The following is a 26051-nucleotide window of genomic DNA, read 5'->3' as shown; positions in this document are numbered from 1 at the left end:
TCCCTGTTGGGGGGGAGCCTGGGGCCATGCTGCTGGGGCCACTGCCAAGGGGTGGGGGCTGTGCTTGCCCCACTGAGCCCTAGTCATGTGGCTGTGGCCGGTGTCCAGGCCTGCTTCCTCCTCCTCCTCCGGCCCAGATGAGGTCATGGGCAGCAGACAACGTGCTCTCTACAGCTCCCAGAAGGCAAGAAGGAGCAGCCCGGGTGGCTCCTACCCAGACTCAGCCGTCCCTCCGGGCATCCTCTCCTCGTCATGTCCCTCCCCAAGGCTGGGGGCCCCGCCTGGGTCCAAGATGCCTCTCCTCAGCCTGTATCCCTCACACAGAGCCCAAGAAAGGGACCTTTCTATTGGTGGGCTGGCAGGCAAGGAGGGTCCAAGAAGAGCAGAGGGCGTCTGAGACGTCTCCAACAACAGGGAGGGGGAATGGGAGACCCCCCCACGCCAGCTGGGTGGAGATGGGACAAGCAGGTGGGGAGAGGGAGAATCTTTGCTTTTTAAACCCTCACCTTCTGCCGTAGAAGGCAGAAGAGGGGCTAAGAGACTTGCCCAAGGTCACACAGCTAGGAGGTGTCTGAGGCAGATCTGAACCCAGATCCTCCCAACTGCTGGCTCTCAATCTAGTAGGCCGTAGGGTCTTTGTCAGGCTGCCTCGGAAAGAAGGGAAATGCTGGGCTCTATTTGAGGGCGACATGTTGGCACGCTGGGGTCCAGGCCAGACCAAACCTTCCAGGCTCCACAAGGACATCCTCAGGAGCTGCTCCCAAGGATCTGGCTTTGGGTTTGCTCTGTCCTCTTCTTCCTCTAATCCCACCCAAGGGTGGGGTTTCTCTGGTTCATTAGGGACATTCAATGCTTTGGGATTTTAAGGAGATGCCAGGGCGTCCCCAGGGAGCTTCCACAATGGCCTCCTGCCTCCCTTTCTGGCCCTCAGCCTCCCAGAAGTCACTGACCATCCAGAGCTCAGGCTAAATCTAAATAATTCATCGCCCTCAAGCCGCCTGGTGAGAGTTCACTGGATCATTGCAAGGGCTGGAAGTAGCTGGAAGTCATCCAGACCAGCTCCTCATGGTACAGATGAGGAAACTGAGGCCAGCAGAGGCCACCCCTCGCACCATTGCATCCTATTATATTTAAATGTGGGGAGGGCACGGGCATAATCTGAATGTGCCCACACAAACCTCCCCAAATTTGGTTTCCTTTAAGAGTAAAATGTCCACGCTGGCAGGATCTAGCAGTTCCATAAGCAATCAAGGAGCATTTCCACACCACCTCCACTTCTCCAGTTCATTTTACAGATAAGGAAACAGGCTGACAGGGGTAAGTGACTTACCCAGGGTCATAAAGCTAGCCAATGAAGAGGAGTCTTCCTGTCTCCAGGCTGGCACTCTATCCACTGTGCCCCCTTGCCGCCTCCTTGCAAAGACAGCCTGTATCCAGAGGTTGGAGTCGAGGGACCGGCCAGTGGCCAATCCCCCAGTGAGGTGGGGGTCTGTGTAGGGTCAAATCATGATCACATCCTCACCACACCATCCAGCAGGCTTCGAGTTCCAACCATATGGAAGTGCCACCCCAAGAGAAATAAGAGAAAAGACATGGATTCGGGGTCCTCCGCAGGGAGGCCACGAGGAGCCTCAGTGAATCCATGGATCTATAGCAGAGGACCCTCCGGGGTCTCCCTGGAGGTGGCACAGTTAGGAGAGGGCTAAACTTGGGGTCTCGGAGACCCCCGCAGGACACATCTGAGCCACCTCCAATTTCCAGTGTCAGCATTTACACCTCAGGAAGTGGCAAACCGACAGATCTGGGGGCGACGTACTGCTTTGATCGTCTGGACTTTCAGTGATGGAGATGCAGATTACAACTGTGTTCCAGTGTTTTCCGGAAAGCTGACAGTTAAAAGATTACTAGCATGCCCCTGTAGTATGACCCTGAACAAGCCTCTCTGGGCCTCAGTTTCCTCATCTGTAAAATGAGAAAGTGGGCTTGATGATCTCTTAGGACCCCTCCTATGATCCTATGAGCTATGACTAGTTCTCCCCCCTCCCCAACTGATTATGGAATCCCTGAACCTCGGGGCTCATCCAGCCTAACCTATGCCTGAATGAGAATGGTCAGGGCTTCAAGGAACTTAATGAGGGGTGGGCCACGTGTAAAATGGAAGGGGCACCTCTTATTCTAGAAGCCAGTCAGGGCATTGGAATTGGGTCTAATCCTTGCTGTGCCACTTAGTGGCCAAGACGCCTTGGCTAAGTCCCTTCCCAGTGTCCTCAGTCACCACAGGAGTGAGGGGTGTCCAGATGGAGGCCTCTCTCAGGTCTCTCCCTCCTGGGTATCCCTCATGGTTCTATGACCCTTCCAGTTTGGGCATTAATTCTGTGACTCACTACGGCCCACATGAAGGGATTTTCGTAATTCCATCCTTATCAGCTAGCTCACCCCTCTAGAAAAGAGGGCTTCAGAGAGGGGGGAGCTGCCCCTGCCAGCTGCCCCCCAAATTCTTGCCTCCGAGAACTCAAGTGCGGGGTGTGAGGGTTGGGCCAGGCTCCAAATACAACAGTTTCTTTTAGATGGATTTATGGGTGACAGAAGAGTCAAGAACTTTTGGATAAAAGGCCCATGGGCACTCGCCAGTGCCAGGGGTGCCCCGATTTGGGCTCAGGGAATCGGTACTACAATCTGTCCATATTGCTCTCTCCTCCCTGGGCCTGGGCAAAAGCTCTCCAGGCTCTGCTGCTTCAGCAGTAAAATCAGGAGCTCGGGCGAGGAGGTCTCCGAGGGTCCCCCAGCTCAGGGCTCAAGGCCCTGGCATGAGCCCCTTTTCTTCCCAGGCCTGGGCGGTGGCCTCAGCTGTCAATGGTGCTGCTGCCTCCTGGGTAAGGCTGGCTTGGGGGGCAGCATGGTATATAGCAGGCAGGCAGAGGCCTGCCTCTCCCCAGACAGCACTGCCCTGGGCAGTGTCCCAGATCTATAAACGGGAGGGATTTACAATGGATCTGACACCATTTAGAAAAGCTTACACCCTAATTGCCCTGGGCCCGGCGCTGCTTTCCTGGGCCAAAGCCCCTCCTGGCACTGGCCACCCAAGCCAGGGTGATTTGATCTGCCCAGGCAGCAAAGGAGCCATCCCAGGGGCAGAGTCCAGCTTCCCGGGCAGGGAAGGGCAAGGCAGGAGCCTGGCAGTGAGAGTGAGAAGAAGCCAACCATTCTTCCAGTGCACAGCTGGGGAGACCTCTGCATACATATTCACAAGGACACAAACCCCCCATTCAGCAGCCCACAGCCACAAAGGGAAGGGCCCTTCCTGACAGCTGGGCATCTCCAACCCCCACCAGCCCTGGGGAATGCGCTGATGGCAGCAGAAGGGCTGGGGGAGGGAGCCGGCCAAGACTCAGCTGAGTAGCAGGCACCCCCAAATTCAAGCCCCTTCTGGGGTGGGGTACTCACGCCTGGGAGATGCCTCAAAGCACTAGGCGTATCCTCACTCTCCCTTGGCCCAAAAACCAGCCTAGCCTAGCTGGAAGAGGAACAGTGGCAATAGCAGCAACAATCACTCGAGATGGTGGCAATACCTTACTCGATGCTCATGACAACCATGAAAGAGAAATACTGCAGAAATACTATCTTGATTTTACAGTCTGAGAAACTGAGGCACAAAGAAACTTCCCCATAATCACACAGCAAGTCCTAGAGTTCTCATCTGAACCCAGGTTTTCCAGGCTCCTAATATCTGGCAGGGATCCTAAATTGAGAACTGAAGGTGAAAGGGGCCAGAGAGATCAACAGTCTAAACTTGCATTTACAGATAAAGAAACTGAGGCACAGAAAGGTGTAGTGATTTCCCTAGGGTCACGCAGCTGCTCAATGCCTCAGGAGCACCGAAGGAGAGGGGCACATGGATACGGTGCCACAGCTCAATGTAGCTTCTCTACTCTATGGAAGCCGAGAGCACTTGGTTTTCTTAAGAGGCTGCTGGAACCTATTCAATCTCCTTTCCTTGCCAGGGCTGCCCGCTCCAGCTGGAGGTGCCCTGGACCTTGCTAGGGGGGCAGCCAAGGTTTGCTGGGCCCCAGCTTGGTGACTGTCCTGCAACATTGGGTGGTTCAAAAAGTCATTTAGAAATGACTCACATGGCGAACCCTCAGCCCAGCAGCACTGAGAATCCCAGGAAATGCTGCCCAACCCCTTTCAACTGCTTAGTGATAGCATCCTTTTAGACCAAGCTCTACTGTTTACAAATGATTTCCTTACAACAACCCTGAGTTCAGGGATGATGATCCCATTTTCCAGATGAGGAAATTGAGGCTACCTTGGAGTTCTGACCCCAAACTAATGAAATGCCAGGTCTGGCCTCTGCCCTCTGTGCCATCCCCACCAGGACTACTCGCCCTGTGACTCTGCTGATGAGCCTGTCGGGTATTTCATTCAGGATCCAATACAGAGAGCTCCAGACCTGCATGGAAGTGACCTCCCCATGGCTGTAGAGATAAGCAGTAACGGTGGCTGCCGAACACAAGCTGTGTGGCACATGTGGTCTCTGGGCCATCAAAAGGCAGCATGGCAGACACCCTGGCACTAGGATCACACAAGGATGCTCTGAGTCCTGGACTAAATCTCCTTCCTTAGGGCACCCTCTGTGTCTGGGCTTTGAGACTCTGCCTAAAACTCTCCAGGGATGGGAACCTCCTGTCACCAGAGCCCATTGGACAGACAGAAAATCTGCTTCCCAGCAGTTCTGTTCTGTGCCCCTGATTCTCCCCTCTCCAGAGGAGGAGCTCCCCATGACCCTGTGCCTTTACCTCACATGCTCAAGCGGCTAGGATTGCACCTTTTACAATTTTATAGGCTGTTTTCAGATATTATTTTAATTAAAATCTTCATTTAAAGCTTTGGGGAATAAACATTCTCATTAGATATTATAATCCCTTAATGAGTAAATTGAAAAGCAGAATCTGAATTACGGTGGGGATTCACACTTTTTTTTTCCCCCCCTGAAAGGGGTCTGAGGAACCAAAAACACTGGGCACTGTTGGCCTAGATCTGTGTTGGTGAACCTATGGCACACGTGCTGGAGGGGGGTCGCTCCCCTCCCTTTCTCCAGTGCCCCAGAGCACATTTCTCCCATCCTCTGCCCCTCTACCCAGCAGCCCAATGGGAGCGCTTCCTCCCTCCCGTCTGGGGTAAAACAGCAGTTCACGTGTGGCCTGAGGGTGCAGTTGGGGTACTCAGTCTCTAAAAGGTTCACCATCACTGCCCCAGGGGGATCTCGAAGCTCTCTTGCAGATCTAAGACTGACCTGTAAGTGCTATTTTTTCAGGTCACTAGTCTTACATGTAAATGTGGATATGCCACTATGAGACACGAACACATGGGGCAGTGACCTGGACACGTCGGCTCTCTGTGGCCTGCCCAGCAACTCTCCATTGCAGGATGGACACAGTGGGAAAGGGAGCTTCCCACACCAGGAAACTCCAATCTATCTCTTGCCTCTACGCGGATGGATTGTCAGAACCTCGAGGGACCTCCATCTCCTGTTGGGTATCCCCAGCCCAGAAGGTAGATCCAAGAAGCACCTGGTGGTGGTGAGCCATCTGAGGCCTCCTGAGTAGGGCCAGATCACTGGAGCCCTCGTGATGGAGCTCGTGGGCCTTCAGAGAGGACCGGCTGGAAGAGTGTGCAAAGGTGTGCATCGTCTCCCCCTTAGACTGTGAGCTCCTTGAGGGCAGGGGCTAGGCTTTTGCTTTTCTTTGTAGCCTCAGTGGTCACTCCAGTCCTAGGGGCTCAGGCCCTTCAGAAACATCAGCTGACAGACTGTTAGAAACTCCGAGATCCAGGGAGGTCCTAGGTTCAAATCTGGCCCCAGACACTTCCCAGCTGTGTGACCCTGGGTAAGTCACTTGAGCCCCATTGCCTACCCTTACCACTCTTCTGCCTTGGAATCAATCCTGTGAGAAGGAGAAGGAGAAGGAGGAGAAGGAGAAGGAGAAGGAGAAGGAGAAGGAGAAGGAGAAGGAGAAGGAGGAGAAGGAGAAGGAGAAGGAGAAGGAGAAGGAGGAGAAGGAGAAGGAGGAGGAGGAGGAGGAGAAGGAGAAGGAGGAGGAGAAGGAGAAGGAGAAGGAGAAGGAGAAGGAGAAGGAGAAGGAGAAGGAGCGGGGGAGAGAAAGCACATGCAGCAAGAGCTGTTCGGAATTCATAAGCAGAGAAGGGGCAGAAGGAGAGGAGTGTTGGAGACAGCCCTGGATGCAGTCATCAGAAGCTAGAGATGAAGCTGAGCGGGTTCAAAGGAGAACCAGGAAGAATCAGTGACCAGAGGAGCCCATGCAGAGTTCTGGGAGAATGAGCCGGCACCGAAGTGGGGAAGGGAGCCAGCTCTTGGGGCACCGAGTCAGTGCGCAGAGAAATCCAGGGCACTCTGGTCCCGCTGTGGGAGAGGCAGCTCCTGAGCCTCCGGGGCCTCGGCAGGGGATGGGTGGGTCCGGGGGTGTGGATGGCTGGTGTCGGTATAGTCTGGTTTTCTCTAATGCATTGCTCTGTGCTGCTGGTTATTTTCCTTGAAATTCTTGGTGGTAGGGGAGGGGTCTCTAGGAAAGGGAGGGATCTGGGGGTGGCAATGAAGGCAATAGAAAAACAATAATACAATCCTATTTTTAAAATCAGTTGCCACTACTGGGTTTGAGCATGGAGGACACCCTAAGTGCTTCTGTCTCAGGATCTCCACATATGGAGCCCCAAATGCCTGCCAGGCCCGTCACAATGGGCCCACCAATGGGCAAGCTCACTAGGAACCGACTTCTCCCTCCTCTTCCCTGGGTCTCTCCCCACGGATCTGGCCCCAATCCACTCCCGACCCACCAGGAACTTGCAATCTGACCAAGGACCAGGCAGGTCCTGAGTGGAGAGGGACGCTGGATCCCGGGAGTCTCGGAGGGGGCGAGCCCCAGCAGAGGGGAGGCCAGCCTGAACCAGGGAACTCAAGGTCTTTAGGCAAAGAAGAACACGTCAGGGCCGGGTGGGGGGTGACAGAAGCCCGTGGCTAGGAGAACCAAGCATCATCTCTTTAGACTGACCCGGAGTGTCGGGATGGCCATCATGGCTTAGACCAGGAGGGGGCCAACCTGCCCTCTTTAAATGTCTAACGGTGTCTACACTGCCCTGTCACGTCTCCCTCTTAGGCCTGTTCCATGTCACTCGCGTCTCCGCCTCCTCTCTCCCGGGCTCCCCAAAAAAACTGAGGCATTCTTTCCTCTTTACAGAATCTCCAGTTTCCTTTCCAGAGGGGCCATTCTTAATGTCCTTGTGCCCCTCACCCACAGGGTTTTCCCTCCCTTTAAATGAGAAAGAATCCAAAGTATATCTAAAGAATGAAGATGTGTTCCAGACCCCCCACCTTGCAGACAGGGACGTTGGTCTCCAGCACTTGGCACCGTGCCAGGCACATAGTAGGTACTTAAATGTTTGCTGACTTGAATTAAAGGTACAACTATACAGGGAGGGACAAGAAAGGAAGGCAGGCTGGGTCACATGAGCTCTGGGGTCCCTTCCTGGTCTCATTTCTAAGGCTGTGCTACAGGCAAGAGCAGAAGAAAAGAGAAAGGAAGGGAGCAGAAGCCCTCTTACACCTCCCTCCCTTCAGGCCAGGGGCAATTAGGAAGCACAGTGGAGACAGTGCCAGATCTGGGGTCAGGAGGTCTTGGGTTCAAATCTGATCTCAGATTTCTTTGCTGTGTGACCCTGGACAAGCCACGTACCCCCACTGCCAGCCCTCACCACTCTTCTGCCTTGGAATGGATAGTCAGTATTGGTTCTAAGACAGAAGGCAAAGGTTTAATTAAATAAGGAAAAAGAATTCCCAGGACCAAAGCAGTAGAAGGCAGCGCTACCAGATCTCATCCAGCCAAGGAGGGCTCTGCTGGTGGTGATGGGATTCGGCCCGGCCTTTCAAGTGGGACGCGGTCCCAGAGCTGGCCTGGGCTGAATGAACAGGAAGCCAGAAAGCATCTGGCCTTTGGCGAAGACCACGGCCAGTCCTCGGCTGCTCCTGCTCCCCCAGCCATTCTTCGCCTCCCAAACACTGGGCAAAGCTTCATTCTGGGGTCACTTGGGGCTGGGAGCCTCCATTTGGGCCCGGGTTCTGGACGCCCAAGTCAGTCCAGAAGTCCCTGTGGGGAACGGCCTGGACGAGCGTCATAAAGGGGTTGCAATCTCCACCAGTGGAATGCCCACCCACATCAATGAAACACGGAACCCTGAAATCCAGAACAACTCCAGGCAAAGGCTGCTCTGACAAGGACCGCAACGATCTGTCCTTTCGCCTTTAAACAAATTCAACTGAAAAGCATCTGTTGGGGGCAGCTGGATGGCTCAGTGGCTAGAGAGCCAGGCCTAGAGATGGGAGATTCTGGATTTGAATCTGGCCTCAGACCTTTCCTAGCTGTGTGACCCTGGGCCTAGCCCATACCACTTTTTTGCCTTAGGATCTTAAGACAGAAGGAAGGGTTTTAAAAAAACCAGAGCATTTCTGGGGCACCTACTATGTGCGGAGCCCTGGAGATACAAAACAAAATGAGCCAGCTCCTTCTCAAGATGGTTCTCTTCCATGGTGGAGGAGGAATTCCAAGGCAGAAGAGGGGAGCCAGAGGTCCCCCACAGAAGAGGAGGGAAGAGAGGGCCAGAGCTGACATGGCTAGGGAGGAGGGAGCAGCAGCCTCCCAAAGGTCAGTGGAGCAGACCAAGGGGCAGGCACTGGGCTCACAAGGAGGCCCAGCATTCAGCGGGAAGTCTTCTCCTGGAGCTGCTGACAGATGAAAGGCAGGAAACGTTTCTTCCCAAAGGAAGGGTCACTTGGGCTGTGTCTGACTAGACTAACCCCAACTGGGAATCTGACTTTACTTCCCAAGGGGCTGCCCCCGGATCTAGGCTCCAGTGTTTGTCTGCAGAGTTTCTGAGCACGTCCTGGAAATCTCTGAAAATCTCCCCAGAAAACGAGCTGAGGATCAAGCCAGTCCCCTGCCCTCCCCTTCAGCAGCAGCAGCAGCCCAGGAGAATGGGCCTGGGCAGGGAGTCGGGGGCCCTGGAGCCCTGCTCTGCCTGCCCCCACACAGCCAGCCGTGACTCAGTGACCCGCTCCAGCTTCAGGCCACCTCGGTCAGAGGCCGAGGCACCAAGAGAATCTTCAGGTCCGCCATGAATCCCTGCTACAATGGGACTAGATGGATTGCGAGGGCCCTTCCAACCAGTCCTTCAACAAGCATTAAGCTCCTACTGTGTGCCAAACATCGTGCTAACTAACATCCTAAGCTGAGCGCTCGAGGAAAGCCAAAGAACCAGTCCCTGCCCTCCAGGAGCGCCCAGGCCAATGCTGGGGGAGAGACTAGGGAGACAGAGGAGAGCAGGGAGCCGGCATGCCTGGGGTAGGGGCGCGGGGGCAGCAGAAAGCAGCAGGGCAGCCCAGCCTGGCAGGAGTCGAGGGGCTTCTGCTCCGAATAGCGCGGGATTCTGACGGGTCTCCAATCCTCTCGGGTTGACATCTCATCAGCTTCTTTTTCCGGAAGTGTTCAAGGTTTTCCATGCAGCACTTTTTTGTCTTAAAAAAATAAAACCCAAACCTCCCATCTTACAATCAATATTAAGAACTGGTTCCAACGCAGAAGAGCAGTAAGGGCTTGGCAGTGGGGGTTAAGTGACTTGTCTAGGGCCACACAGCCGGGAAGTGTCTGAAGCCACATTGGAACCCAAGACCTCCTGTTCTCTAGGTCTGGCTCTCTATCCACTGAGCATTCACATTTTTATTCAAGCTCCATGACTTGGGTGCCAAAGGAAGCCCTCCTCAGCATGGTCCTGAGTGTGCAAAGTGAGGGCTGTGGGGTCCGAGGCCACTTTCTAACTGCAGAAGGAGAGGCTTGGACAAGGCTTGGGCTAAGTGGGCTCTTCACTATGAATGGCAGATGGAGGTCTAGAAGCAGGAAGCGGGACCGGGAGGCACTTCCCAGCAAACAACAGCTCCCTCCTGTCTGCTTCTGGAATTGGGCCAAGACTCCCTGCTGCCCAGCCTCCAGGCTCCCACCCCGAAGATGCCAGATGTGCCGGCCACCAGCCAAGTCACCAGAGGGTGACCACGAGTGACTTACTTCTCCGGAGGCACAGTGCGCTCCTCTGTAAAATGGGCTAATATCTCCCTCACCAGAGAGCAGGGTGAGGCGGACAAGGTGCTGTGGCCTGATTTTCCAGATACACAGGCGTGGTGTGCTTGCCCTGGCAAGTCCAGAGACCAACCATGTGCCAGTCCATCATCTCCCTCACGAGGGAGGGCCACCTGTGCCTGCTCAGTCCGACGAGGAGCGGATGGGATCAGGGCTCCAACTATCCCGAGGAGGTGCCTCCAACCCACAAAGGATCAGAACTCAGCTGGATCCCTAGAGGCTCAGCCTGGCCTGGGCCGGCCCAATAACTTCCCCACAGACACTGGCTGGGGGGCAGGGCTGTGCGGGTGAAGAGAGGCTGCCCAACCCCTTCCCATGGCTGGAAACGAAGCCAAGTATCTGTGCCAAGGCTGGGGCTGAGGCCATGAGCAGCCAGAAAGCTTTCCCATCTGCAGAGCTTTACAAATGCTCCCTAATCTGCTCTTCACCACGATCCCATGAATTGCCCTTTTGGCAGATGGAGAAACTGAGGCTGAGAAAGGTTAAGGGGTGTGCCCACATTCACAAAGCATCTGAAGAAGGACTTGAACTCTGGTCTTCCTGGCTCCATGTCCAACCCATTGCCCCAGCTGTCTGCCTCTGTGCTCTTCACTATCACCTATGCCTGCCTGCCTAGCAACGGCTTACCTAGGCACCGCTTGGCACCTTCAAGGGCAAAAGGAAACAAGGCAGCTGAAGGCTCACTTGGGCACAGCTAACCATTTCTGTGCCAGGGCAGTGGCTCAGGAGTCGGCTGGCCCAGCCCTGGCTTTGGCACGCTGAAGAACCTTCGCCAGCACGCCATGGGGGCACAGGGCATCGCCAGATGGAGACGGCGCCGGCCCGAGTCAGTGGCTCGGGATCATGGAATTCACTGACCTTTAGAGGCATTTACGGGCCTGGAAACCCAGGGGCGGCCCCAGCAGGGGCACAGCATAGCCTGGTCAGTTCTGGGAGGCCGCAGTTACACTGGCGAGGGCCCTTCCCTCCACTCACACCTGGCTTGCCTGCCACAGGGCGCCTCCCTGCCTCCATTATCTATCCCCACAGCAACCAAAGGGTCTGGAGAAACACAGGCACAGCAGGTCTCTGCTGCACCAGGCTGCCCACCACCCCCAGGCCTGCCCCTGGCCATCGAGGCCCTCTACAATTCTTTCTTCCTCATCCCATTTCCCAATGAAAGGCTCACTCCCAGGCCCTCTGCCCTTTCCTTTTCCTTGGTGAGTTCATCCACATGCCCAGAATTTCAATGAGCCCCAGTGAGGATGTCTGATGGCTGGCTCTGTCCTCTCCATCTCCAGCCCTGACCTCTCCAAGACCCGGCTTCCTTCTGTAAGCGCCTGGCCATCTGTGCCCTTCCCTGTGCCCTCTGGCTCCCCTCCCAATCACCTCCAGTCCCCACGCTGCCACCTTCCATAAATGAATCCTTCCAGGGAGGCCCCCTCAGGACAGTTCTCTTGTGAGGAAGGTGTCAGGGCAGAGAATCTGGACTCTGGAGGACTCCGTGCCCTCTCCTCCAACCACCTAAATCCCTCCTCTTGGGTGGCAGCAGCAGGGCCAGGGCAGGGGAGCCAGGCTGCTTCTTGGCACAAGGCCTAATGACAGAGGGCCTCTGGAAGGGGCAGGGATGGCAAAGTTGGGTTTCAAAGACAACAAGGGCTCCTGGTGCTCCTGTCCTGCAGGAAGTGTAGACAAGAGGACTGTATTTTGGCACTGGTTTGGCAGAGGGCTCTGCTCCTCAAAGATGCTCGGCTTTGGCATCTGTTCCAGTCTAAGCTAATGTGCCCTCCAGAACCAGCCTTGTCACCAGGCTGGGTCACTATCCAGCTGGAGCAAATGGGCTGCCATTGCCTCAGGCTTACAAATCTCCAGGCTCCAGCAGCTGTTAACACAAAGAAAGCCTGAAGGAAGAAGAATGTCTCCGAAAGGGTCTGGCTTCCTGCGACTGCCCAGAACCAGGTGGGAAGAAGGGAGTGTTGACCTGCACGACTGCCTCAGCTTCCAGGCAGGGCCACTGGCCAGAGAGATGGAGATTCACTCCAAGTCTCTCAGTCAAGCCAGCCTGAAGGCTCGGCACCATTGGCACCAGGGGATCGGCATGTCCGAACACCCTCACCCAAATACCCAAGGATTTCAGAGCTGAAAAGAAGTCAGGGTGCCATGCCCTCATCACCTGCCACTGAGACAGACCTAAGTCTGGGGGATGCTCCATGAGGCTACCCAGGCCCCCCAATACACACACACACACACACACACACACACACACACACACACACATACACACCTCTCGTTCCCAATCTAGAGCTCCAGGCTCTCTTCCCACCCTTCCCCACACCAACTGCCAGGAGTTTAGATTAACACAAGCACTAAGAACAGGGGCTGCCCCCCCTCCCTATCAGCCCATTGTTATCAGGAATTTCCAGAGGAGGAAACTCCCTCTACCAAAGCAGGTTGGCACCTTTCTTGGCAGCTAAAGTCTGGGAGTATCTACTGGGTTCTGGCTGCATCAGAATCAGCAAAAAGGCAGCCAAGTTCCATGATCTGGGGAAAGGGAGCTCAGCTCCCAGAGGGCCTCTCCATCTCACCCTCCCGAGGGACTGCTGGCCACACTAGGATTCAGGCCTTTCTGGGGGGGAGGGGGGAAGGGGATGCCATCAGCTCACGGGGCCAGGTTGGGGCTTCTCAAGTGAAAGGGGGTCTGTGCCCTGCCTGCCCTGCTCACACTGCCACCAGGGCACCATCCCCACCCCTGACAGCCATTCTGTGCTCTGGGTAGGAGCCCAGAACGGGCCCATCCCGGAGCATGGAAAGCCAATTGTCATGCAGCAAAACTTCACAGCAATGATGGCAACATCTTTGCAAATGGGAAATCATCTATTCTCATCTACTCAAGTGCCATTTATCAGAAAAATGGAGGGGAGGGAGCAGCTAAGTGGCTCAAGGGTTTGAGTCAGGTCCAGAGATGGGAGGTCTTGGGTTCAAATCTGAGTTCAGACACTTCCTGGCTGTAGTGACCCCGGGCAAGTCACGTAACCTCCATTGCCTAGTCCTTACTGCTCTTCTATTTGGGAACCAATATACAGTATAGATTCTAAGTCAGAAGGTAAGGTTAAAAAAAAAAAAAAAAAAAAAAGGAACATGGGGAGCCCTCAGGCTCTAAATCCAGGGAGCCTGACTAAAACTGGGTTTAAATTGGGAAGGGGTAGGTGGTGGGGAGGGGAAGGCAATTTCCTCTGGTCTCAGCATTGGAGGATGACAGCAGAGGGTAGTTGAACTTCAGGGTTCAAACCGTTCTCTAGCCTGGGCCCCAGGGGCTTTTGAAGGCTGCCAGATTCATCCAGAGGACACGAGACATTTCAGGGACAATTCCCTTCCGTCCTTCCTCCTCACCAGCTCCAAAAAGGTGCCTGGAACTTCACTTAAACTAAGGTCAGGAAGAGGCAGGGCTTCCTCCAGCCAAAGACAGAAAGCCCGTCATCAGGGTGGACCAAGCCTGTCCTACAGCCAGCCTCTCTGATGGCCCAAGGAGATCACGCTCTGCTTTCACCTCCTGCAGAGCTGTGAGGGACCTCCATGAGGGAGGGGGCCAAAACCATCCGAGACCTCAGCAGGGCGCCTCAGGGTTGCCTCCCATCCCACAAGAGGGAAGCATCAAAGCCAGGTCCCCCACTGCAGATCCAAGGCTCCTTCCAAAGTGCCTGGCTGCCTTCTTCTTCCTACCTCCTGATCTGACCTAAAGGGGGAGCCCCCCCCACCCCACCCCCGCAGTCAAAGGGTCAGGACTGGCAGGCTGCGGGGCCTTTGGCAATCACCTGACCTCATCTGCCAAGTGCTGGGGGTAGAGCTCAAAGGTCTCTTCCAGCTTCATTCCCCAAGTTGGCAGGACAGTGATTTAACTCCAAACACAGCCAGGGCACTTTGGTTCTGAGCTGGGGGATTTGGCCAGTGGCCGGAGGTGCAATTCTGAGCATGTCGGCTGCATTCTTGGAGGGCCAAGGCCACCCGAGCTGAAAACAGCCACATTCCAACGACTAGGCTGCTTATAAATGCTCCAGAGAGCGGTAAGGGAGGAGATGAAACCAAAGCAGTGAGGGGATCCCCACCACTAATGAGTATCTATAAGAAAATGTTGGGGAAGCTGGGTGGCTCAGTGGATAGAGCCAGGAGGTCCTGGGTTCCAATCTGATCTCAGACCCTTTCCTGGTTGTGTGACCCTGGCTAAGTCACTTAACCCCAGTTGTCTAGTCTTTACTGTTCTTCTGTCTTGGAACTGATATTTAGTATCATAAATAAGTCAGAAGGTAAGGGGGAAAGAAAGAAGGAAAGAAAATGTCAGCAGCCCTAGCCACTGTTTCACTTCTGACATATTAAATACAAAAATCACATCTCTTTTGAAGATACTTGGAATATGGGTCATTTGTTCAACAGGGAAATCAAGTTAATTTCTTCTAACATTCTCCCAGCCACCTTAATCTCACACTTAAGGATGTGAGTAGCAGATAGCCACCCCCAAGGCTGGGTCATGCTGGCCCAGCCAATCTCCAAAGCCCCCTTCCCTATCTGAAACCTTCTGATTCAGTCTTCCTGGAGGTGGATCCTTGCCTCGTCTATCTGAGGAGTGGCCACACCCTGTACAAAGGGATCCTTCCAGAATCTATCATGGGAGGCCACCCCAGTGGATCGGGGACTTTTCTCTAAATCCATAGACAGTGCACGGATACCAGCCGCCCGATGGCTATCCCACTGGGTATCTCTTTCTATACTACATGGCCTCTATCTTTCAGAAGATATCCTTACACCAGAAGCGTCAAACATTGGCCAGTGGGCCACTGCAAACTCCTGAGTGAAGCCTGAACCAGATTAAAATGTAGCTGAGAAAACATTTAACAAAATAAATACAACATAACAGAGATAATTTCAATATGTGGTTTTCCAAGTCAATCTGCAGCTCACAAAGATCCTTATGCTCAGACTGTTTAGTGGCCCCCATTTCTATGTGAGTTTGACACCACTATTCAATATCACTTTTAAATGGACTGGACTTGTGATTTCCTTGGTACAGTCAGCCCTGGGGAGGGAACTCCCCAAGTATTTCAGAGGACTTGAACCTTCATCTCCCTGACTCCCAGACCAGGAGTCTATTCTCATTAACCGCACTTTCTCTGAAACGAGAAACTTCAAATAAGAACACATATACAACACATTGACAATTAAACAAGGGGATAAGCTAGAAGCCTTCCTAATAAGATGGGGGGGAGGGGGGCGGAGCAAGGATGTCCATTATCACCACTATTATTCAATATTGTACCAGAAATGCTTGCTATAACAATAATAAAATTAAATGGAAGGAAGTAGATGAGGCTATGAGGAAATTATATTCTTGGAGGATCCTAGAGAATCAACTAAAAAACTAATTGACATAATTAACAAGTTTAGCAAAGTTGCAGGACATGAAACAAACCCACATAAATCATCAGCATTTCTATTTATTACCAAAAAAATTCAGAAGCAAGATAAAGAGAGAAATTCCACTTAATATAACCGTAGACAATATAAAATACTCGGGAGCCTACCTGCCAAGACAAATCCAGGAGCTATATAAAAAGCAATTACAGGGGCAGCTGGGTAGCTCAGTGGATTGAGTGTCAGGCCTAGAGACGGGAGGTCCTAGATTCAAATCCAGCCTCAGACACTTCCCAGCTGTGTGACTCTGGGCAAGTCACTCAACCCCCATTGCCCACCCTGACCACTCTTCCACCAAGGAGCCAATACACGGAAGTTAAGGGTTTAAAAAAAAAAAGCAATTACAAAATACTTTCCTCACAAATAAAGTCAAACCTGAACTGGAAAAATATTAATTCCTCATGGGTAGGTTAAGCCAATATAATTTTAAAAATACCAAACCAAAAATATTTTACAGAGCTAGAAAAAATAATAACAAAATTCATCTAGAAGATATTAAGTCAAGAATATCAAGGTGAAATCGGGTGAATAAAAAAAAAAAGTGAAGGAAGAGGGCCTCATTGTACCAGATCTCAAACTCTACTACAAAGTGGTAATCATCAGAACAGTCTGAGGGCAGCTAGGGTGGCTCAGTGGATTGAGAGCCAGGCTTACAGACAGGAGGTCCTGGGTTCAACTCTGGCCTCAGATACCTCCTAGCTATGTGACCCTGGAAAGTCATTTTAGCCTCCTTTGCTTAGCCCTTACTGCTCTTATGTCTTAGAACCAATACACAGTATTGATTCTAAGATAGAAGGTGAGGGTTTAAAACAAAACAAAACAAAACAAAACAAATTCAATCTGGTAGTGGCTAAGAAACACAGTGATCAGTGGACTCGATTAGGTACACCTTACACAGCAATAAATGACCATAGTAATGTAGTGTTTGATTAACCTGAAGATCCAAGATTTTGAGAGAAGAACTCACTATTTGACAAAAACTGCTGGGAAAGCTGAAAAAATAAATCAATATCTCACACCACATACCAAGATAAGGTCAATACGGGTACATGATTTAGACATAAAGGGTGATACCATAAGCAAACTAAGAGGAGCATGGAAAAGTTTACCTGTCAGATCTATAGATAAGGGAAGAACTTATGATCAAATGAGATCAAGCGTATTATGGGATATAAAGCAGAAAATTTTGATTACATTAAATTAAGAAGGTTTTGCACAAACAAAACCAATGCAGTTACATTTAGTAGGAAAGCAGAAAACTGAGGGTGATATTGCATAGCAGATTTTTCTGATAAAGACCTCATTTCTCAAATCTAGAGAGAATTGAGCCAAATTTATAAGAATACCAATCATTCCCCAATTAATAAATGGTCAAAGGATATGAACAGGGAATTTCCTTTTCAGATGAAATTAAAGCTATTTATAGTCACATGAAAAAATGCTCCAAATCACTACTGATTGAAGAATGTAGATTAAAATAGCTGTAGCACACCTATAAAATTGGCTGATATGTCGGAAAAGGAAAATGATAAACACTGGAGATGTGGGAAAATTAGGACACTAATGCACTGTTGGGGGAGTTCTGAACAGATGCAGCCATTCTGGAGAACAATTTGGAATTATGTCCAAAAGGTTATAAAACTGTGCATACCCAATGACCCAGCAATATCACTACTAGGTTGTTGTCCTAAAGTGATTTTTTTTTTAAAGGAAAAGGACCTATCCATACCACAATATTTCCAGTAGCCCTTTATATGCTGACAGAGAATTGGAAATGGAAGGAATGCTGGTCAGTTGGGCAATGGCTGAACAAGCTGTGGTATATATAGTGATGGAATACTATTGCGCTGTAAGAAATGGAAAGCATGGGGACAGCTGGGTAGCTCAGTGGATTGAAAGCCAGGCCTAGAGACCTGGAGGTCCTAGGTTCAAATATGGCCTCAGACACTTCCCAGCTGTGTGACCCTGGGCAAGTCACTTGACCCCCATTGCCTACCCTTACCACTCTTCTACCTATAAGTCAATACCCAGAAGTGAAGGGTTTAAAATAAAATAAAATAAAATAAAATAAAATAAAAGAAATGGAAAACAGAATGATTTCTGAAAAACCTTCGCGAACAGATGCAAAGCGAAGTAAGCAGAATCAGGAGATCTTTGTACACAGAAACAGTGATGATACAACAACCAACTGGGAACAACTTGGCTATCCCTCCTTGGCACAATGATCTCCGGTAATCTTGAAGGGCTCATGATGAAAAATGCTCTCCACCTCCACAGAAAGAGCTGATGGAGTTTGAATGCAGATGGAAGCAGACTTTTTAAGACGTTATTAGTTTTCTTTTTTTAGTCTGTGTTTTCTTTCACAACATGACTAATATGGAGATGTGTTTTGCATGACTGAACATGTATATCCTATATTAAATTGCTTGCCTTCTCCATGAGAAGGGAGAAGAGGAGGGAGAGAATTTGGAAGTCAAAATTTAAAAAAAGTTAACAAATTTTTACACGCAATTTGAAAAAATATTTAAGTAGGTTAAAAACAAAGAAAACTTAATAAAATGATGATACTAAAAAGATTATTTCTCATGAAAATTCTAGAAATGTTTTTCCCTTTTTATCACAGATTTTTTTTTCATCCTTGTTATTCTTTGATACACTGGAAAGCTTGGAGGACTTGAGCCCCAATTCAGCCTTGGTCACAGTCACTACTATGTACTCTCCTTTGGGTCTCATTTCCCCATCTGTTAAATTGGGGGTGGGGTGGGGTTTGCTCAGCTGATTCGATGATCCTAGATTGTCCCTGTCACTCTCTCAGATCATACTCCAATAGATTTCGTATCACACCTAGAGGGAACCAACAAGTCCAGACCAGAACGGTAAATAGATTTTAAGGAGGCCAATTGGGACGGATAAATCTGGAAACCTGAAACTGGAGAGTCAGATTCCAAGGCCGCATGAACAACAAACTAATTTTGAAGCCCACACCAGCTCTGTAAGGAGCCTTGGCAGGCTCTCCTCATTCCTGAGCCTAAAGCCTCTCAGGAGTGAGGAGGGTCGCGCCAAGCGACAGGTTTGATGCCATGCTCAGCATTCTGGGCATGCCTTGCCTCTGGAGGAGATGGCTGTCATTCAAGATATGTTAGAAGATGCCTCCAGCATTGAGAACTCAGATTACCACAGAGATAGTTAATTGGGGCCCAAATTCCAGGTCCTTCAACTCCATCCTCATCTGAGAGGAGATAGTCTGGCAACTGAGCCTTAGGTCTGCCCAGTGCCTCCCTTAAGCCCCCTTGAGGCTGCTGGTTGTGCCTAGGGCATCTTATATGATGAAGCAGTGTGGTAGTAGAAAGAACAGTGAATTGGGGCCTGAGTTCAAATCCCAGCTGAGCTACCTGTATGATCTGGGGTTAATCAGTTCCCCATTCTGGGCCTCAGTTTTGTTCATCTGTACAATGAGGAAACAGGAGAGGGGTTTAGATGGCTGTTGGAGGCACTTCTAGCTCTAGATCTCGGATCAAACCAAGGTTCTGCTGAGGAATGGGTCCTGGATGTTCCTCAGACAACAGATACATGGAGGACAGATAACTAAAAAGATGCCCATGTGTGCTGCCAAGAAAGAATGCTGTCTAAGGATTCTGGCTACCTCAGTGGGGCTGGAGAGATCCCCATTTCTGGAGGTCTTTGAACAGAGACTGAAGACATTGTAGAGGGAATTCTGGGTCAGCTCAAGGCTGGCTTTAGTGGCTGCTCAAGTCCCTTCCAACTTTCTCATCCTGTGACTCATTCTCCACTCCTCCCCCACCCTCCCCAGGCAGCTGAGTATAGGAGGCTAAAGGATCAGCTGGGAAGAAGGCTGGCAGGCTGAGAGTGGGGCCAAGCTGATGTCAAGCTCCAGACCCCAGCACTCTGGTCTACAGGGTAGGTTCATGTCCAAGTTTCCACTGAGCCTTGAGCCAGGGAGGGGCTGGCCCTGGACAGCATGTCTTGCTCAGGCAGAGTCTCTTCCAGCAACACCCACACACCAGCTTCTCTGAGCACTAGGGGACAAAACAAGGCTGCCAAGGAGGTCCTGAAATCACTGTGAAAATGGGGACCCCTTCCATCTGCCAAATAATAACTGAAGAGGGAAAGTGTTGGGGAGAGAGAATGGCCCTGTGAGTGAGCCAGTGTAGTTAGACTAGGAAGGGAATGGAATGAGGGCCAAGCTGCCAGGACCTTGGGCAAGGAACTTCACCTCAGTGATCTGGCCTGTGAAATAGGATAATATGTGCCCTCTCGACCTCCTAAGGGGCTGGTAAATTAAGAGCCCTGCAAATTCCAATCTACGTGAGCTCCAACTCTCACTGGGGGTGTGTGTGTGTGTGGGAAACCTCCTATAGTCAAGCTGTGGGGCAGGGGATGGAGTGCTAGGTCTGGAGTCAAGAAACCTGAGATCAAATCCCATTCCAGACACTTGGTGGCTGAGTGACCCTTAGACAAGTCCTTTAGCTTCTTTTTGCCTCAGTTTCTGTATCTGTAAAACAGGGATAATAATAGCACTTCCCTCCCAGAGTTGTTGTGAGAATCAAATGAGGTTATAATTGTACAGCCCTTTGCAAACTTTAAAGAATCCTACAATATTAATAATATTATTATTATAGAGGATAAGGAGTGGAGTCAAAATAAAGTCTATTAAAATATTTTAAGTATTCACTGGCCCTTTGACCCAGGGACCCATAACTACTTGTAGGCCACATGTCAGGCAAAGACAGAGATGAAAGTCCACTTATACCTGCAGACAAAAACGGGTGCTCAGGAATTGGGGATTGGCTAAAGAAACTGGAGTATAGAAATGTAATAGAAATATTCTTGTGCTATAAAAGATGGATCTGAAGAATTCAGAGAAACCTGAGAAGTCTTGTATGAACTGATGCTAGGTGAAATAAGCGAGAGCAATATGTTCGAGGACTACAAAACCAGAAAGGAAAACCACATTGAAAGAGTCACAGCTCTGATCAATGCAGGGATCATAGTACGGGCTTACTACATCTTTGGTTAGTGACTAGTTATGCCTTCAAAGCGTGCTGGTGAAACATGCCTACCATGTCTCTATAGACTGGTGGTGGACAAGGCGGGGAGAATTTCCAGACATGAATTCTGTGTTGACTTATTTTGAGTGCTCAGACTTGTCATCTTTTGTGGTGAGAGGGGGAAGGAGATGCAATGGGAAGCAGTGCCATTTTTTAAAAAAAAAAGAATATCAATAAACGTTTTTTAAGGCTAAAAAAATATAGGACCTTTTCTGGTTATATTTTCTGGTGAGGCGACAACTTAGCTCCCTGTTGGGTTGAAAAGGTAGGTCTTCTCATAGTCACCTCTCTAAAGATAATGACTCTTCCAAGGCAGTACTAGACACTTTATGAGTTCAATCAAGTTCGGTATAGGACAGTGATTCCCAAAGAGGGCGGTGATGGCCACAGGGCATCCTCATTAAGATGATTTCGAATGTTTTAACTTTTTTTGTATTCTATTCTATTCTATTCTATTCTATAACTATATTATAGTTATATGTATATATATATACATATATATATATATATGAAACTACAAATAGTTTCATAATTTCAAAGTTCAATGTTTCTAATTTACACCTTCCTTTACTATGTTTTATGAAAAAGGTAGAAACATTAATACATATATTTTTCCTACTAATTGCTATTAAATTTTAAAAAAATTAATTTCCAGGGGGCACTAAGCAATATTTTTTTTCTGGAAAGGGGGCAGTAGGCCAAAATAAGTTTGGGAACCACTGGCATAGGATGAGTTCTAGAAAAAGTCTGAAATCATGATCCAGATGTGGGGAATGTGGGTTTTTAGCAGCTGGGTGGGGACAGGATCCAGGAGAGTGGACAATCCTATCATCTTCTGCCCTAGTCAGACCACATCCAGAGGGCAATGAGTGATCCAGGAACTCTTCTTGGAGGATCAGCTGAATGAACAGAGAAAGCTTAATCTGAAGGAAAAGGCAGCAGGAAGGACCAGGCAAGCTGCCCTCCACTGGCAGAAGAATCATTATAAAGATGGTAGATTTACTCTGGAGCTAAAGATGGCAGTTTGAAGAGTGCCTATTTCAGATCAATTCAATTCAAAGACAAGCTTTTATTAAGCATCAACTGTATACCAGTTGGTCTGGATTACTGAGCCATAAAGAAGCCAGCCCTGCCCTCAGGGAGCTGACGTTCTACGGGAGGGGCTCAAATGATTTTCACAGAAGCAAATTGTGTATTATTACTTCCATTTTACAGATGAGCAAACTATAACTCAGAAAGCCTCTCCTCAATAGGAGGAAGCCCTCAAATAATAATAATAATATTACTAAATAAACAGGCCCTAAATTACATGGGCATGCCTTGCAAGGCAATGAGTTCCCCTTCACTGGCAACACTCAAACAGAGGCTGGATGATCAAAGGATTATCAAGCTAGGTATGGAGGAGGCCCTCTCAGTCCTTTTAAGAAAAAGAAAGTGGAGTCAAGGGCTATTTAGTGACTTGGTTCATGTTCACCCAGGGAGGGAACCAGAGGTGGTCTCTGAGCCCAGACTCTTTCCACAGTCCCATGATGCCTTCCTCCAGATGGATGGTCCCCTGCCAGGGATGTTCTAATAAAAGGGCAGTTGGGAGGGGGGAAATAGCTGCCCTCAAAGATCCTTCCTATCATCAAACACTCTAGTATACAAAGACTAAAAATAGAGGGGTGATAAACACACAGGGCAGAAGCTGTATTGGGGATTCGGCCTGTGACTGCCAAGAGATTGCCAAGAGCTCAGCCCCGCCTAGGCACTGGGGTGGGGAGGGGGGGAACGAGAAGACAAAGGAGAAGGCCAATACAGGTGTGGTCAGTATACTTGTATTAGGGATGGGGGTGGGCACACCAAGCCAGAGCAAACCTAAGGCAGAATAAAAGTCAGGATGCAATTGGGTGGTCCAGGTCATCAGTTCTGGGAGAGTTTGGAGATTGAGGACGGGAGGCTGAGCGGTCCCATCAGGCTTGAAATTCAGAGGAGGATAAGGAAAGGAGTGAGAGGGAGAAGGCAGGCTAGCTGTGGGGAATCGTCAGAGGAATGACTGCCAAAGCTCCAAGGGACAGTGAGGATACTAAATAGCAGAGAACTTTCCAGGCTAAACAGAAGCTTAGAGACTACAAGAGGAAGGGGTGGGGGAATTTTACTGGGTAACAAAATAATATCATGAAATAATATCAAATAAATATTTACTTATCACTTTAAAGATTGGAAAATGCTTTACAAATATCATCTCATTCGACCTTGACAACAGCTCTGGGAGGGAAGTGCCATTATTATCCCCATTTTACTGAGGAAGAAACTGAGGCTGAGAGAGGCTAAGTGGCTGGCTTACCCAGGTTCACAGAACTGGTCAGACTTGGCCTCAGTTCTTCCTGACTCCAGAGTCAGAGCTCTATCCACTGAAATCTAAATGCAAGTATTTCAAGATGATTCAATCCCAACTCAGATCTAGAATGATCAACAGAACCTTCCTTTAGGATAAGAGAAAGGCTCCAAGGTCCCTTTTCCCTTTCTGCAAAACCCAGGGGGATGCATGCATTCAGGGGCATGGAACCACAAGCATTCCATAGAATGGAAATTCCTTAATAAATGGGAAATACAGCACAAATGAAGGTCTAAGCTCTTCCTTCCCAGGGACCTGCTTGGGAGGCAGAACTGGCCAAGAACAGAAAGTAACTGGGAGTGATAGCTCTTTGATAGCAAAGAGCAGGACTTTTGTCTTTCTTTGTATCCCAAGAGAGTGGTGCAGGGCCTGGCACTTAGTAGCAAGGACTTAATAAATGCTGCATGATTGAAAAATATTCTTAAGGGAAGGACTGAGGGATGAAAAGGAAATAAATGTTCATTAATCGAAAAAAAAAATAACAAAACAAAACAAAACCCTAATTTCCAAGAAAATGTTCAAAAGCAAAGCAAATGAATGAGTTCATGTGTTTTCAAGTAAAGATAAATAATCATATCAAAAAGCCAGACTAAGTTTTGTCCTGGATTGAGTTCTCAGTTGTGTCAACAGATTTCCCCACAAGTATATTTATAAGGTAAATGGCCTTAGAACCAGGTAAGACCTAGCCCCATCTCTGACACATCCCAAAGGCTATAGAGATGGTGATAACCTATTGCTAACAGAGGAAGTTTTTTCCTCTGGGTATTCCTTATAACAATATTTGTCATTTCCTTGGTCTAGGGAGCTCGCAGAGAGGAGGACTCCATCAACCAAGCTGGTCAGCATCAACTGTGCAAATGAAATAGCCTTAGTGCCTTGAGCACCGAGATGGCAAGGCACTGGCCATTAGGTGTCATAAGTGGGATCCAAAGTCAGGTCTTGACTCAAGGTCAGCAGCTCTCAATCTACTAATACCAAATTGATTTTTATGCCTGATATTGATATTCAAGTGACTGATTGCTGTCGCCCCCATTTTACAGAAAAAAAAAATAGACTCAGGCAGGATAAGAGACCCATAGTCAAACATTCATAGTCAGAGGCAATATTTGAACCCAATCCCCAGAATTCTTCTCAATCAAATAATGTGGTTTCTCTCCATTTAATCCCAGTAACTCTCTCTGGGTCTCCACTGGGGATCAGTCACTAAATGATGCTGGGGCTTCCCTCCACCAGCCTGACCCTCTGGGAGGACTTCCTACTGGCCCTCTGCTCCATTGATGGGTCCACCCCAGGATCCCTTTGCTGGCAAGTTCCTCTGATCCATCCCCCACTAGCACATTGGAAAGAGAGGTGGTACCCAGTCAGAGCAGTCTCCTTGGATCAGTCAGTGACAGGCTTCCCACAAAGACAGACACCTTGGGGGGTGTCCCCCACTTGCAGGGATTCAGCCTCTCCCCTTCCTTCTCCTCCCTCAACAAATTTGCTCTAGGTACCAGATCTCCCTCATGTCACATTCCCTCAGGTTTCTCAAGAGGGCTGGCTGAAAGCTGTTGGCTAGAACCCAGGCAAAGAAACAGAAGCAACATTACATAACCAAGCAAGTGACCTATGCCTGACTCGAGAGAAGATGCAGGATACTCCAGGGATGGCAAGCCAGCATCCCTATCTACAGCCTCAGTCCACTTCTTTGAGATTCCCTAACACACACTAGGCCAGGATAGCTATCTGGAGGGAGGGAACTCTGGCCAACGGTGCCAGCCAGGACCCATTTCCTGTGTGCTCAGCCTCTGCTTATGACTGGCATTCTAGATGGGGCTGCTGTGGGGATTCGGTGTGTGGTATGGGTTATTCTCTCTCTCACAGCCTGCCCTATTCCTACCAAGCAAAGCTTGTGTCCCAGAAGGGGACTTCCCAGGGCCAAGATCCCAACCCAGGACCATCTCCAGGGTAGGGGAAGCTCTATGCCAGGCGCCCTTCTGGGCCAGGGGCACGGAAGGAAGCCAATCAGAACCGAGGTCCAGACCCAGCTCGGGGCCGTGAGCACGCAGGCCACACAAAGGCCACAGCAGCTGCCCGAAAAGGCGGGGGACCTGGGCTGCCGAACCTCTAGACCGCCAGGCCAGGCCGCCGGGCCGGCCAACCGAGACTTGCCCCTTCCCTCGGCCAGCTCCTGCTCCCGGACCTCTCTGCTGCCAGCTTTTTAAGGGGCTCCGGACTAGCAACCCGACGAGGATTTCCCAGGATCCCGGCTGCCAGGGAGTAGCCGGGGAAGGGAGGGGGCAGCGGGGGCCCACGGGGCGCCTGGGGGAGTGAGGAGAGGGCTGGGGCAGGAACAGCGCAGCCAGCCTGACAGGCCGGGGGGAGGAGGGGAGAGGGAAGGAGGGCAGGCCCGGCGGCGCTCGCTCGCTTGTTCACTCACCTCCTTGAGCTGCTCCATCTCTCCACGGATAGTCTCGTACTCCAGCTCGAGCTCCTCGTACTGCAGCTTCAGCTGCTGCTTCTCCTCGAGCACCACAAGCCCGTACTCGGCCGCCTGGATCTTCTCGCGGGTGGTCTCGCCCAGCTCCTGGAAGAGCCGCTTGACCTCGGCCCGCAGCCACTCGGGCTGCGACTCCATCACCAGCTTGGTGTACTCGTCCTCCTCCATGGCCCCGGCCATGGCCCGGCCGCCGGGGCGCACAAGGGGGCCTGGCTGCGCTGCGCTGCGGGGCGCCTGCCCCTGTCCTGGTCCCAGTCCCTGCCTGCTCGCCCAGCGGCCCTCAGCGGCAGCAGCGGCGGCGGCCGCCCATGCCGGCCTACCGGCTCCCTGCTGGCCTCGCTGGGTGGGGGCCGGGGGCCTCACACCATGCTGTCGCTGCCCCGCTGGCCTCCTCCACCCTGCCCCGGCCTCTGCTCCCGGCTGCCGGCCACCGCCGCCTCCGCGTCTGCCCACAGGGAGCGTCGGGCCGCCTCCGCCGGGCCCGCCCC

The 26051-nt window shown here is 50.7% G+C and overlaps 1 protein-coding gene across 2 annotated transcripts in view; it reads right to left on the bottom strand.

Annotated features, from left to right (window-relative positions):
* BICD2 (BICD cargo adaptor 2) overlaps positions 1–25986 on the bottom strand; it is a 72549-nt gene extending 46563 nt beyond the window's left edge. For both annotated transcript variants that reach the window (XM_044679401.1, XM_044678793.1), the window contains exon 1: positions 25504–25986. In XM_044679401.1, the coding sequence (XP_044535336.1) occupies positions 25504–25743 (240 nt within the window). In that variant the 5' untranslated portion in view covers positions 25744–25986. The remainder of the gene's footprint in view (positions 1–25503) is intronic.
* Positions 25987–26051: the final 65 nt, after the last annotated feature.

Source organism: Gracilinanus agilis, chromosome 1 (assembly GCF_016433145.1).
Source record: "Gracilinanus agilis isolate LMUSP501 chromosome 1, AgileGrace, whole genome shotgun sequence".
Taxonomy (NCBI): Eukaryota; Metazoa; Chordata; class Mammalia; order Didelphimorphia; family Didelphidae; genus Gracilinanus; species Gracilinanus agilis.
The sequence above is the reverse complement of the archived record's forward strand: the minus strand, read 5'-3'. Positions and strand labels throughout refer to the sequence as shown.